This window comes from Trachypithecus francoisi, unplaced genomic scaffold (genome assembly GCF_009764315.1).
Source record: "Trachypithecus francoisi isolate TF-2019V2 unplaced genomic scaffold, Tfra_2.0 Contig01603, whole genome shotgun sequence".
Classification (NCBI taxonomy): Eukaryota; Metazoa; Chordata; class Mammalia; order Primates; family Cercopithecidae; genus Trachypithecus; species Trachypithecus francoisi.
The window spans coordinates 2,695,830-2,709,388 of record NW_022681445.1 but is presented as its reverse complement, the minus strand read 5'-3'; the positions used below and the strand labels follow the sequence as shown (position 1 = coordinate 2,709,388).

General features: G+C 43.3%; 1 protein-coding gene across 2 annotated transcripts in view; it reads left to right on the top strand.

The window, feature by feature from the left end:
- The window catches only part of PCYT1B (phosphate cytidylyltransferase 1, choline, beta), a 91,045-nt gene that overhangs the window by 59,450 nt on the left and 18,036 nt on the right, over nt 1–13,559 (top strand). For both annotated transcript variants that reach the window (XM_033195638.1, XM_033195628.1), the window contains exons 5-6: nt 2,442–2,520; nt 10,207–10,349. In XM_033195638.1, coding sequence (XP_033051529.1) covers nt 2,442–2,520; nt 10,207–10,349 — 222 coding nt within the window. The remainder of the gene's footprint in view (nt 1–2,441; nt 2,521–10,206; nt 10,350–13,559) is intronic.

Genomic DNA, 13,559 nt, shown 5'->3' with positions numbered 1-13,559 from the left:
ACAAGATATCTAACCACACTGTACTCGCTTACCTCAACCGTAAAATGGGGTGATGTTAGTATCTTCCTTGTGGGCATGTTTTGAAGATCTAAGAGACAATCTTAGTTAAGCAGTTAGAACACTGGCTGGCCCATAGCAAGAGCTCCAAAAATGTCATTGTCACTGCCATCACCACCGTCATTATTGATGCTTATTGATTCATAGGCATTCTTTTTCATGGAACAAATGAACACACATCTTATCCAGAAAGTCACAGGTCAGCCTTTAAAGAAAGAACTTTATATCTATGATTTTGTGACCCTGAGAATCCTACTGACATAAGATTTTTATTAGTTGGAAACATGAGAGATTCTTTTGATCTGCATCAAATTATGTGCTTTGTATCTCCCTACCAGCCCCACATTAGGAGCTATTCTTTCCTTTTATAAGCAGTACAAAAAAAAAAATAAGATTAAGCTGTTCTAAGAATTTTCTTTTCTATTTTTAAAGCCACGATGCAGAAGAGAATAGAGAACACTGATAAATGTGCATGAGTAATAGCTGAAGAGACAATTTCCCAGTGAGAATAAAAAGAAAAAGGAAAAACTACATACAATATGATTTACTTCCAGTAATCACTACCACATTTTTACTAAGCATCTATTGTATATTCAACATGTGCTAGGCATTATGGGGGATACTTATAATGATAATGATGGCTGTAATTTATTGAGTGTTTACCATGTGCCGGCACTGTGCTAAGGGCTTTGTCATTATATGAATTGAATTCAATCTCACAGCTACCCTGAGAAGTTGTTATTATACATTGGAGAGGAAAAGGAATTAAGTTTGAGTGCTAAGAATAGAATTAATAATAATAATAAGCATTTATTGAGGATATACTCCGTACTAATTATTTTTCAGCATTTTTACATAATTATATCATTTAATCCAGTGATTCTCAACTGGGGCGAGTTTGCCTGAGGAACATTTGGCAATGTCTTGAGACATTTGGGGTTGTCACAGCTAGAGGGGTGCTACCGGCATCTAGTGGGTAAAAGTCAGGGATGCTGCTAAGCACGTGCCAATGCACAGGACAACTCCTGACACCAAAGAATTCTCCAGTCCTGAATGTCACTAGTACTGAGCTTGAGAAATCCTGATTGAATCCTTTCCCCCAACTTATGAGTTATATAGCTAGCAAGTAGTGGGGCAGGGAATCATACTATGCTAAACTACCTCTCAAGTATTTAACTACTACTACTCTAAATTACCTCTCAAGGTAGAGTGAAACCCCATTATAAAGGACTTGTTATAAAGGGTTTTAAAATCTAGGCAAGGAGTGTTTACTTGATGTTGCAGGAAACAGGAATAAAGATGAGCAGGCATAAGGATGACCAGAAAATAAATAAATAAATAAATAAAAACCAAAAAAACCCTGTTTAAGGAGGATACCCCATGTGACAGCAGGATGGCTTGGAGAGAAGGAGGCTACAGTGAGGAAGGCCAGATACAAGTTGGTGTCAGTAATCTGGGTAACCAGGTCCTAGATTTGGTGTAGTCTCCATGGAGAGAAGATGATGGGTACACACCTACATATGCATGTGTGCACACACACACACACACACACACACATCCCAGCGGAACCTAGGGTGAGTGAAATAAGTAGAGAAAAGAGGCTTATTCCAAGGTTTGGGTCTCCCCAAGACCCAAAATGAATAAAATAAAAGTGCCATTTGAAGGGGTCACTCATTTTCAGAAAGGTGAAGTGAATTCAGGACAGGATGATTTAAAGTGACAGCAAGAGGTGGTAAAAGAGAGGGCTGCGGTGGGAATTAAGAGCACCTGGCCTGGTGCCCTGGCAGCCCACTAAACCTGGCCTGGTACCCCGGTAGCCCACTCCAGTCTTTAAGCCTCGGATAAATCTAACAAATTTTCTAGTTTCAGCACCTTTTGTCCCAACTGAAGTAGTAACATGTGGCCTGCCCACCTCACAAAGTGGTTATGAGGATCAAATGAGGAAAGAGACAAATTTCTTTTCACAGTATAAAATGTGACCTAAGTGTGAGTGCCCATTGCCATCAATGGGACAGGAAATGAAGATTTGGGTTCCTCATCATAGGAGGGATGATAAAAATTCAAAGAATGAATGGGTTCTCAAAGGATAAACTTTAGATGCAGAAGGACAGAAGGCCAAGAAAACCTACTCTCTGGGATAGGACAGAAAGAGGGACCAGCAAAGGAGAGAAACCAAAACATTTATTCTTCTAGTTCCCATTATCTCATAGAAATGAAAATAGTTGGAAATACATTTCAGCCAAAGGATTCAGGTCTCCACTATAAATGTAACATACAACTGCCTTATTTTGAAAAGGCATTCTGAAGTCACCATTCCGCCCTTCAAATCTGCAGACATGCACATCCATCCCAGTGGTGACATCACTCTTCTCTCTCTTCAACAGATTGATTTTGTGGCTCATGATGACATTCCGTATTCCTCTGCTGGCTCTGATGATGTTTACAAGCACATAAAGGAAGCAGGTGAGGCATTCCCCTCTGCTCACCTGTCAAACACATCACAATAATCAGGTGTAATAAGAGACATCTGCCCTGGGACATCTGCAGTGTATACAAACAGGGAGTTACAACTTTAGATGTCCCCCAAACAGCTTCTACAAGCCACTGTTAACATGTGCTAAGGCTCAGTTATGGCACAGATACCATTTAGGTATTTATGTAGGAATGAACCTGAGCACCAAAGTGCTCAACTTTAGGTCTGAGGCTTAATTTCCGGGCTCATCAGACGAAAAGTGCAGGACCCCATTACTTAAAGGGCAGCCATTTTCCCCATTCATAATTAAGTCTTCACAATGAAATTACAGGATACTCCCAAGAAATTTCCTTCCAAAAGAAGATAGATAACTGGCTAGTTAATAATCTGGACTCCTTGTGTCCAAAGTTAGTCCTGCCATATTTCTAGTGTCATCCTGTCACATGTTAGTAATATTATCAGGTACCACATGTAGAGGCAAAGAAAATGGGTAAATGTTTTAATGGCTTGGCTTATTTTCTGCTATTTTACTATCTACCATGCATCTCATCTATAGGCACTGTAGGTACACCCATGCATACCTTCCTACATACATTAAACCATTATCTGGCAGGTGCAGATACTATAGTGAGTTACCATATGCATAGGGATTTCAAGAAGTCTAATGCTCCCTGCATTATACTAGAGCCATTGTTGACATGTGCCATCAGAGCCATCTTCCCCACTCCTGGGGACCAATGAGACTCCACTCAGCTTGCTCCCACCATTTCCCACTCAGCCGCTGCCACTACAGCCTTTTCCTGGTACTCATGGACCTTCAGATTCTTGAGGTAGGGTGGGCTCCTAAGGGTCACTGACCCAGGCTCCTATCTCCTTCTTGGCATCATTGCCAGCTCCTGGCAGAACTGATGCTTTTACATTTCCCATGACAGGGAGCTCCCTGCCTTCTGAGGCAGCCTGTTCCATCTTTGGATGGTTTTGGCTGTCATTGTTTAATATATGAATCCCCTGAATGCATCTATAAGCCAGGAATTGTATGAGAGAAAATGAATAAGACATAGACCTCACCCTTGAGAGAGAGCAGAGAAAGATATAAATAATTACCCAAAATATAACCAGCCTGTGGCAGAGTATGTACAGCAGGCCAGGGCAGCGTGTTCGAAGGTGGAACTGTATGAAGCACAGCGTATCTGGAGAAAATAAACATGTTAATGTAGTGTAGGGTGTGTGGAGGTGGGAGGCAGAGATGGAGACTGGCAGGACAAGCTGGTTGAGGCTTGCTTCCATATGATGTTACATGGAACCAAATACTGTTCTGAGGCAGGGGAATCTGTGATCAGGTCTTTTGTGTGGGAAGGAGCAACTGAGGGGCCATAAGTGGTTTCCGTAACTAAACTTAACTAGGAAACCCCATTTCCACAGCTGACAGGAAAAAAAAACACTTGACATGTGAAATCATTGAGACTCTTCTAAGTTTGTACTTAGACTGTGTAGAGTAAACTTTTTGCCTTTTTCTCCTGAGGTGATCTAAGTTTCTGGAACACTCTGGCCTGGCATGGGTTGGGGATCTTTAGTTGTGAGGTCTCAAGACCTGCTCAGCCATCAGCCCCACCTACCAGACCCCTGTGGCAGCCTCTGAGACTCTGTCACCTCCCTGCTTTGGCCTGTCCTGGCCACAGCCTCTGTCGCAGGATTCCCTTCCCTGGGCTATAGGTGTGCTGCCCAGCAGTCATGCTGATCTTATATCTTGGACTTCCTTCCATGTTCCTCTAGAGAGTCCCCAGGAAACTTAAAAAATGTCCTCCATAATCTACTAGAGGGCAAGGGAAACCAGGCAATGTGAGTAAGCCTGTCACGCCCTGTCTGACTTGTCCGCATGTTGGCCTCTGTAAAAGTATTTCCTTCCAAAATTCCTGACCATAAGCAAGGTACCAGTGGCCCTGCACTGAGCCTTCTAAGGGGGTCTCTTCCCTGCCCCTGCCCCTGAGATTTGAACCTGAGTCAGAGCAAGGGACAGACCGCACTCCTGTTCCCTCACTTCTGCTGTCTGCCTCCCCATCCCTCTCTGCACTCCTCCCCTCAACTCCCAGAGGTCCTTTTCTTCTTCCTGGAGAGCAGAAAACTGCCCCTAATTAATTTCATGCCTTCCCGGGTTAACATACACTCCAGGCTTATAGTCAACATTCTGTACCCTGAGTCTACTCAGCCTCTGGTTCTTAATAGTTCAAAAGACACTTCTGGATTTAGAACACCCTTTTTATACTCCTCAAAGCCTGGCTCTTCCTAGTGAAATTCTTGCCTTTCTTAACTCTTCTTTTTAAATGAGCCTTAAAAAGAGACTGTTTAGAAGTTGAAGGCTGAACACGGTCTCCTGTACTCTCAGCTTCATCTGCCTCCCCTGAAGTCATCGAGGTCTCAGTGTCCATGAGAACAGGCCTCAGGACAGACATGATCCCTAGAAATGAAAACAATATTGGATACTAGTTTGAAAAATGATTGTTACATAGAATGTATGTATTCTCCCTGATGGCATTTTTGTTGGTTCACACTCCTTGGGGGCCAGCCTGGGAAGCTCCATGCCATCCCCTGCAGGGCTGGTGGTGGGAACTGTACCATCCTCTTAGGAAGGACTTCTTCAGAAGTCAAGAACATTGGATAATGGGAGGTCTGACATTCTCAAGTCTCAATCTTGTTTGTGAGGAGTTCCAAGGAAGGAAACCTCATACGCTTCGGACTTGGAAGTCTGCTCTAGAACTGGAGAAGAAACTGGCAGATGCCTCAGTTACATCAAGATGGGTTATAGCATGGCGTGATTAATATTTATTTATTTACTTACTTTACTTACTTATTTATGAGACAAAGTCTCACTCTGTCACCCAGGCTGGAGTACAGTGGTATGATCATAGCTTACTGCAACCTCAACCTCCTGGACTCAGACGATCCTCCCACCTCAGTCTCTCAAGTAGCTGGGACTACAGTCACACACCACCATGCCCAGATAATTTTAAAATTTTTTGTAGAGTCTCCCTATGTTGCCCAGACTGGTCTCAAACTCCTGGGCTCAAGTGATGCTCCCACCTCGGCCTGCCAAAGTGCTGGGATTATAAGTATGAGCCACCATGCCTGGCCTGATTAATACCCTTTAAAGTTGTTGTAAGATCTGAGCCGTGAGCCAGCTGCTCCTTTCCTAAAATTGCCATAAGGATTTGTTATAGACCAGTGCTTATGAAACTTAGATATGCCTCAGATCATCTGTGGAATCTTGCGAAAATTCATATTCAGATTCAGTAGGTCTGGTGGGGCCAGAGATTCCCATTTCTAGTGAGCTCTCAGGTTGTTAGATGCTGTAGGTCCATAGGCCTCACTTAGAGTAGCAAAGATCTGGACCAGGCATTCTCATCCAGCTGAGTTATCCCCAGTGTTTCTTGAATCAGTGTTTCCTGGGGGCAGTAGTTCCTTGGCTACCTTATAGTGTATAGGAATAAGCACTTGGTGGAGGTTTTCTTTTTGTGTGAGTGGCCGTCAGTGAGCTAAGAATATGTTGCTTTCCTGATTTGGGGAATAAAATATCAAGTTCCAGTTGTTTAGGTGTAGGGACAGGTCCAACATTTTTCTAACTCTAGCAATCCAGCATCCTTATTGTTGCATAAGAAAGTGACTCCCAAAGTTAGTGACTTAAAAGAACCTCTTGATGTCACTCATGATTTTGTGGGGCAGGATTTTAGCAGAGGCTTAACTGTGTAGTTCTTGCTCGGGGTCTCTCAAACAGTTGTCAGATGCTGGTGGGGGCTGTGGTCGTCTGAAGGCTGACCTTGGATGCTGGCTATGATCACAGAGCTCAATTGAAGTTGTCACTGGGGCATACAGGTGGCCTCTTCATGTTGCTTGGGCTTCTCACAGCATGGCAGCTGAGAGGCAATATCTAGAGAGAAAGCAATCTTGACAGAAGCCACAAGGCTTCTTCTGACTTAGTCTTGGAAGTCACACAGAGTCACTCTTGCCACATTCATTTGGTATAAGCAAGTCACTGAGGCCAGCCCAGATTCCAGGGGAAGGGAATTGGGCCATCTTTAATCCACCACAATGCCCTTTCCAAATTGAATAGTCAGGTAGTATTTTACTTGCCCTAGTAGCACAGGCTAAGACTCAGTGTGACTTTTCCTATGTGCAAGGACCCTTCCTTGTGCTCCATCAAATCTGCTCTGCTGATTCCTTAGCAGGAGGGAGAATCACAGTAATGATCTATTTGGAACCCAGGTAGAGAAGGCCAGAATTCATCATGGGAGAAAGATGCTCAGAAAGGGCCTCAGCATCTATATTTGGCTTTCATACTCAAATCATGGCTTATTTTGAAAGTCAAAAGTCTCTTTAAATGAAGCCAGAGATACCAAGGACATGACTTAAGCTTTACAACACTCTGCTCTGCTTGTCAGAACTATGTGTCAAAATCCTCTAGCAAAGCTGGATGAAAAGATGGAGCTTAAATTAAATAGACTGTAAGGTCCACATTACTCATCACCATTCTAATATTGCCTACTACTGTTGAAAGTTTCCTTCATTAACATGTGCTTTGCTGCTTCTTAAAATAGCTCCATAACCAATGCTGCAATTCTGAAAAGCATGATAAAAAAGGTTCTCTGATCGTGCTCATTACTGAATATTTTTAGCAGAGCAATAATTAGGATTTGAAGGAAGCCGGGTATCTCATTATGTCAACAGAGGGCTTGGCTTCTTTCAGAGACCTACCTCCCAACCAGCCAAAGCAAATCTCTCCCTAAGCCAAATCTACTTTCAGTTACTCAAACACAGAGACTTCACCTTCTGGCTTCAAAGAAAGGGTAGGCTCATGGCATCAATGTCTTACATGACTTGCTAAAATCCATTAGTCACTAGAGAATTGTCTTATTATTTCAGCAGGAGGGGTGTGGGTAAAATATCTGCCTGCTGAAAGATGGGATGGATTTCTCACCAGAATGTTCCCCACTGTTCCCACAAAGGTGGGTATGTTGTCTCAGGGTTCCCCCACCCACCAGAGCCTCCTGCACAGCTGGGTCAATTTGGGTGCTATTTATGTTCGTGTGTGTAGATGTTTACATCTTCTGCCTTCCATTTGGTTTTCCGTGTTAGATTCTTCCCTCCTAGAAGGTGATAAAAGAAGTGTTTGGCCTAGTGGCAAACCCCAACTGTCCTCTGACCATGGAACATAAGAAACTGGATGTTTTGTCTCTAACATCAGCAGAGCCACTCTGCTAGTGATACTATAAACGTGCAAATGACATCAAAAGAAAGCTCCAAAGAGACACCGTCACTGGGGCTGCAAGATGGAAACATTCAGAGAGAACTGGATTTGGAAGGGCACTTAGAGATCAATATTCATCTGGTCATTCATTCAACAAATATTCCTATGGTGCCTGTTTGTCACCCAGTGATGAGAATGTAGAAGAGGATGAGAAAGGCATGATCCCTTCCCTAGTGTAGTTTATAGTCAACAAGACAGTTGTTGAACAAGTTATTTTATAAAGATCTTGCTGTATTTGGAGGGAAGGGGAGTGGTCCATGGGAAGGAACAACACACCAGAAGACCTAGTCTGAAGGTTGAGATATTTGCTTGAGGAAGTGACACTAAAGCTGAAGCCCAGTGGATGCCCAAGAGTTAACCAGGTAGAGATTGTGTCTGTGGCAGAGTGAGGGGAGGGGAGCCAACCCTTTCAGGACACTGAAGAAATCCAGCATGGCTGGGCTGAGGCAGGGTCAGCCTACTGCCCAACTCCACAGAATACAACAGCAGTGCCCCCGCTGCAGTTGTATAGCACCGGAGCCTTGGTTTAGGGAGTGAAGGGGAGAGGGTCTGAGATAAATTGGAGACAAGCACAGGGAATAGACCATGCAAGCTGCTGCACAGCCAGTTAAGGATTTGGCTCTGAATCCAGAGAACAGCACAAAGCCAGTGGAGGGTTTCGAGCAGACCTCTGACTTGCATTTAGTAAGAACGCTCTGTAGAACTTGCTCTATGGGTTGAGGCAGACAAAAATGGCATCGCTGGAGACTGGTTTTGAGGTTCTTGCTGTGATCTTTGGCCAAGATGGTGTTGAACTGGTTTAGGATGGAGGAAAGTGGGCGAATTAGGGAAACATTTAAGAAGTAGATTGGGAACTCGGTTGGATGTGGGGAGTGAGAGAGAAAGAAATGGCACAGATGAGTCCCAGGTCATCATGTCCAATCACCTTTTTCTCAGCTGAGGAGGCTACAGTTAAGTAACTTGCTTTCAGAGGGTTTGAGTGACTTGCCCACATCTACAAACCAAGAACCCAGTGCCTGTGTCCCCAGGCTTTGTCCATCATACTGTCCCATGCCTGATGCCTCTGATTGAGTGGCTGTAATGATATGGGGTAGAAAGATCTCAGTTGCCAACAACATGTCATTTCAGTTCACAACAGAAGTGTGAGCATAAACCTGATTCTTGTCTTTGTTAATATTTGTGACCTCTTTATAGCCCTATATTTGTTGATATACCCACATTTATCTTTGAAGACTTTAAGAAAGTTCTATTAGAACTTGGCATCCTCTGTGCTTGTTTATTTTTACTCAGCCCCACATATTCTAGATGAAAGGGCCTTTGAGTGGTGAAACTACCATGTATAGTAGACTGTTCTTAGGAAGATAAATCATCTAACCATCCCTACAGGCATGCCTTCAGATCAGAGACGACACAAATAGTACACTTTTTCTTCTTTTCCTTCAGTATAACATGAGCAGACTTCCTTAGGGATGAAGCAGAGTTGCTGTGATCTAATTCATTGACTCAGTTGTTAGTCTTCATTTACTTTCTCACTCAATTTGCATTTATTGAACACCTTCCATGTGCTAGACACAGGGGCTGAGCTGGGTGCTGGGGGTGCAAAGACAATTAAGGCACTATCAGTGCTTTCAAAATGTGCATTTTCTACGTGGAGACAATTCTTTAAATTTTTTTTTTGAGATGGGGTCAGGCTAGAGTGCAGTGGCGCAGTCACTGCTCACAGCAGCCTTGACCTTGGACTCAAGTGATCCTCTCACTTCAGTCTCCCAAGTAGCTGGGACCACAGGCATGCACCATCACACCCAGCTAACTTTTGTATTTTTCATAAAGACAGGGTTTTGCCATGTTGCCCAGGCTGGTCTTGAACTCCTGGACTCAAATGGTCTGCCTGCCTTGGCCTTCCAAAGTACTGGGATTATAGGCATGAGCCACCATGCCTGGCCCAATATTTTTGTTAATGAAAGATAAGTTAGGTTCTGAATGTTGTGGATTCTGCCTGGTGATGTCAGAAAAGACTTCCCAGAGACATAACCTTGAAGCTGGACTTTGCAGGATGAGGAAGAGCTTTGCAGTTAACATGAGCAGGGAAGGGGTGTCCAGGGCAGAAATGAAAGGCTCAGCATGGCTAAACAGCAGGGGCCAGACAAGTGGATGGTACATCCTGGAAACAGGTCTGGGATGATGAACATGTAGCATTTAAGGTAGGGAGGAATTCCACGGAACTGAGACTGGAAGAGTCACTTGGGGCCAGAGATAAAGTCTTCATTGGCATACCCAGGAGCTCCAACTTTGTCCTGTAAAGGGGAACCATTAAAGGAGATGGGTCAACTGAGGTGATCTTAATTTTTTCTCTATCCGCTCTTTTATGCTTAAACAGGGATGTTCGTTCCAACACAGAGAACAGAAGGCATCTCAACATCGGACATCATTACCAGAATTGTTCGTGACTATGATGTTTATGCCCGACGTAACCTCCAGAGAGGGTATACAGCCAAGGAACTGAATGTCAGCTTTATAAATGTAAGCATGCCACCTCAAACCGTCTGAAGACCACCATGCCACACCACCACCACCACTGCTGCTGTTTATTGAGCACTTACTAAGTGCTTTGCAGTGTTCTGTGTTCTCTCTCTCTCTCTTTGTTTTTTTTTTTTTTTTTTGTAGAGATGCGGTCTCACTATGTATAATATTTTAAGTTTGATTTAACTTTTTTTTTTTTTTGAGACAGGGTCTCACTACATTGTCCAGACTGGTCTTGAACTCCTGGGCTCAAGTGATCCTCCTGCCTCAGCCTCCTGAGTAGCTAGGATTACAGGCATTTATTTGCCACCGTGCCTGTGCAGTGTCCTTAATGCTTTGTATTTATTTTCTCATTTAACCCACACAATAACCCATGATGTATTATTATCCCCATTCTACAGGTAACAAAACCAGTGTCCACAGGGGTAACATAAATTAACCAAAGGACACGGGTAGTGAGCTTCACATTTTATAAAGGTGCTTCCTTGCTTCCCTCCCCTTACCCCAAACTCTCTCTTTAGAGTTTTTAGACTTGATTGAAGGATTTCTGGGAGATCTGCCCCTTGTAAAAAGTAAGAGTTATCTTCTGCTGAAAGGAAAGGGAGGAGGGCAGAGGCAATGAAAAGCTAAACCCAGAGAAACTTTTTTATTCTAACGTTTTAAAATTTTCATTTGATTAAGGCCTTACAGATGCTCATTAGAAACCTTAATGGCCATTTTTCATTGTCCAAAGAAATTACAGCTGCTTAAATAAAGCTTAAAGTCTTTGGCTTCCTTTTGTAGTTCTACCATATTGTTCCCACAGGGCTGCTGTTAGTTTAATAATAGAGCAACTGTTAAAACAATATTTAAGTTCTGGCGTACATGTGCAGAACATGCAGGTTTGTTACATAGGTATACATGTGCCATGGTAGTTTGCTGCACCCATCAACCTGTCATCTAGATTAGGTATTTCTCCTAATGCTATCCCTCCCCTAGCCCCCCACCCCCTGACAGGCCACAGTGTGTGATGTTCCCCTCCCTGTGTCCATGTGTTCTCATTGTTCAGCTCCCACTTGTGAGTGAGAACATGTGGTGTTTGGTTTTCTGTTCCCGTGTTAGTTTGCTGAGAATGATGGTTTCCAGCTTCATCCATGTCCCTGCAAAGGACATGAACTCACCCTTTTTTTATGGATGCATAGTATTCCATGGTGTATATGTGCCACATTTTCTTTATGCAGTCTATCATTGATGATGGGCATTTGGGTTGGTTCCAAGTCTTTGCTATTGTGAATAGTGCTGCAACAAGCATAATGTGCATTTGTCTTTATAGTAGACAAAGAACATTAACAGTGACTTAGATTCCCTCAGGATGTCATTTTTTATATAATAATAATAATAATAATAAATAATCTTTAAAACAAGCAAAACAAGCTGTTAAAAAGCAAAGAGCGCAGCCCAATTGCTGGAGATGATATTAGTGATTCTGAACAACTGTATTCGCCTGGGCTCTGAGGTGCCGATATCTTTGATTAAAATGAGAACCCTCCATACATACAGAATTCTAACCCCCCAAAATAGACGCTGCATTTTCAAAGGATGATTCATCTTCAAAGCAAGATACTTAAAATTACATGCAGCTATAATTATCCCATGGCTCACACGATTGATCATTGGTACCTTCAAAATAGGAGGGGCTCATTAATTGTGAATTGGTGAACATGAATTGTCCTCACAAGGCAGGGAGCGTTGAGAGTCTAGGCTCTGTGACTTCATATAAGCCGGGCAACAGAACGTCAGGAAATGTCGGAAAATGTCGGGTTTGAGTGGCACCAGAACAAGTGGCTGAACATAATTCAGTCAAAGTGATTATTTAGTATCTGATAGAGAATAAAGCCCTGGTTATTTCAATAAATTAAACTGTCTGTTCTTTCAAATTGAATTCGGTCAACCATCCAAGCATGTCAAGCCGTTTCCAAAAGTTATTGCTCACTCTCTTTAAACGGCGTTTAGATAAGCCACTTAGCTCAAGGAACCGTGCAGGCAGTTCGGATGCACTCGCTGCCTTCCTGTGACGACAAACCTGGCTGCAGTTCAGAGATGAAATCTAATGTGTTGCATGGGCGTGTAGACAAATCACGGAGCCTCAGAGGTGACAGGGACCTGATGCCAGTCAGTCACCCAGTCCAAGTCCCTCAGTTTAGAGATGAGGAATGCTGAGCCCAAAAAGGGAGCCTGTCCAAGGTCCTTCAGGTCAGGGAGAGGTAGAGGCAGCAGCAACTTCCCAGTCTCATGACTCCCAGCCCAGTGCTCATTCAGCTATTCTGTGCTGCCCTGAGAGCCATATATAGTAACTATTTCCAGTGCAGAATGAACTGTGGAAAAGAGTGATATAAAGCCAACAGCTAACACTTGCCAAGAGCTCATCATATGCTCATCTAAGTGTTTTACTTGGGTTATATCATTTAATCCTCATGATGAGACTACAAGGGTGGGTAGGATGACTATGCCCAACACAGAGATGAGGAAACAAAGGCCCAGAGAGGTTGAACAACTCACCTAAGGTCACATAGTAAGTAATGGAAGACAGAGTCACCTCCCGTAGCATGTATATGTGTATATATATATCTCAGTGGCAACACACATAGCTCACATCCTACCCTGAGGCTGCAGGAAGGTTTGGAAGGTCGAAATCAAGGACTCTTGACCCAGTTTTGCAATATTCCAGGTGTTTTAAAAAATTCTGAAACACAGGCCAGGTACGGTGGCTCATGCCTGTAATCCCAGCACTTTGGGAGGCTGAGGCGAGTTGATCACTTCAGGTCAGGAGTTCAAGACCAGCCTGGCCAACATGGTGAAACCCCGTCCCTACTAAAAATACAAAAAATTAGCCGGGTGTGGTGGTGCGTGCCTGTTATTCCAGCTACTCAGGAGGCTGAGGCACAAGAATTGCTTGAACCCGGGAAGCAGAGGTTGCAGTGAGCTGAGATTGTGACATTGCACTCCAGCCTGGGCAACAGAGTGAGACTCCATCTCAAAAAAAAAAAAAAAAAAAAATTTCTGAAACACAAAATGAACTTTAGTCCACAAAGTAAAGAAAAACGATAAGCCTTACCACTTTAGGGGAAACATCATGATTTCATGGGAAGAGCCTCATGTTATTTTCATGGTTTTAATGCTGCTCTCATCAGGTAACACAGACAAATGCCTCTGCCACTTAATACTAATAAA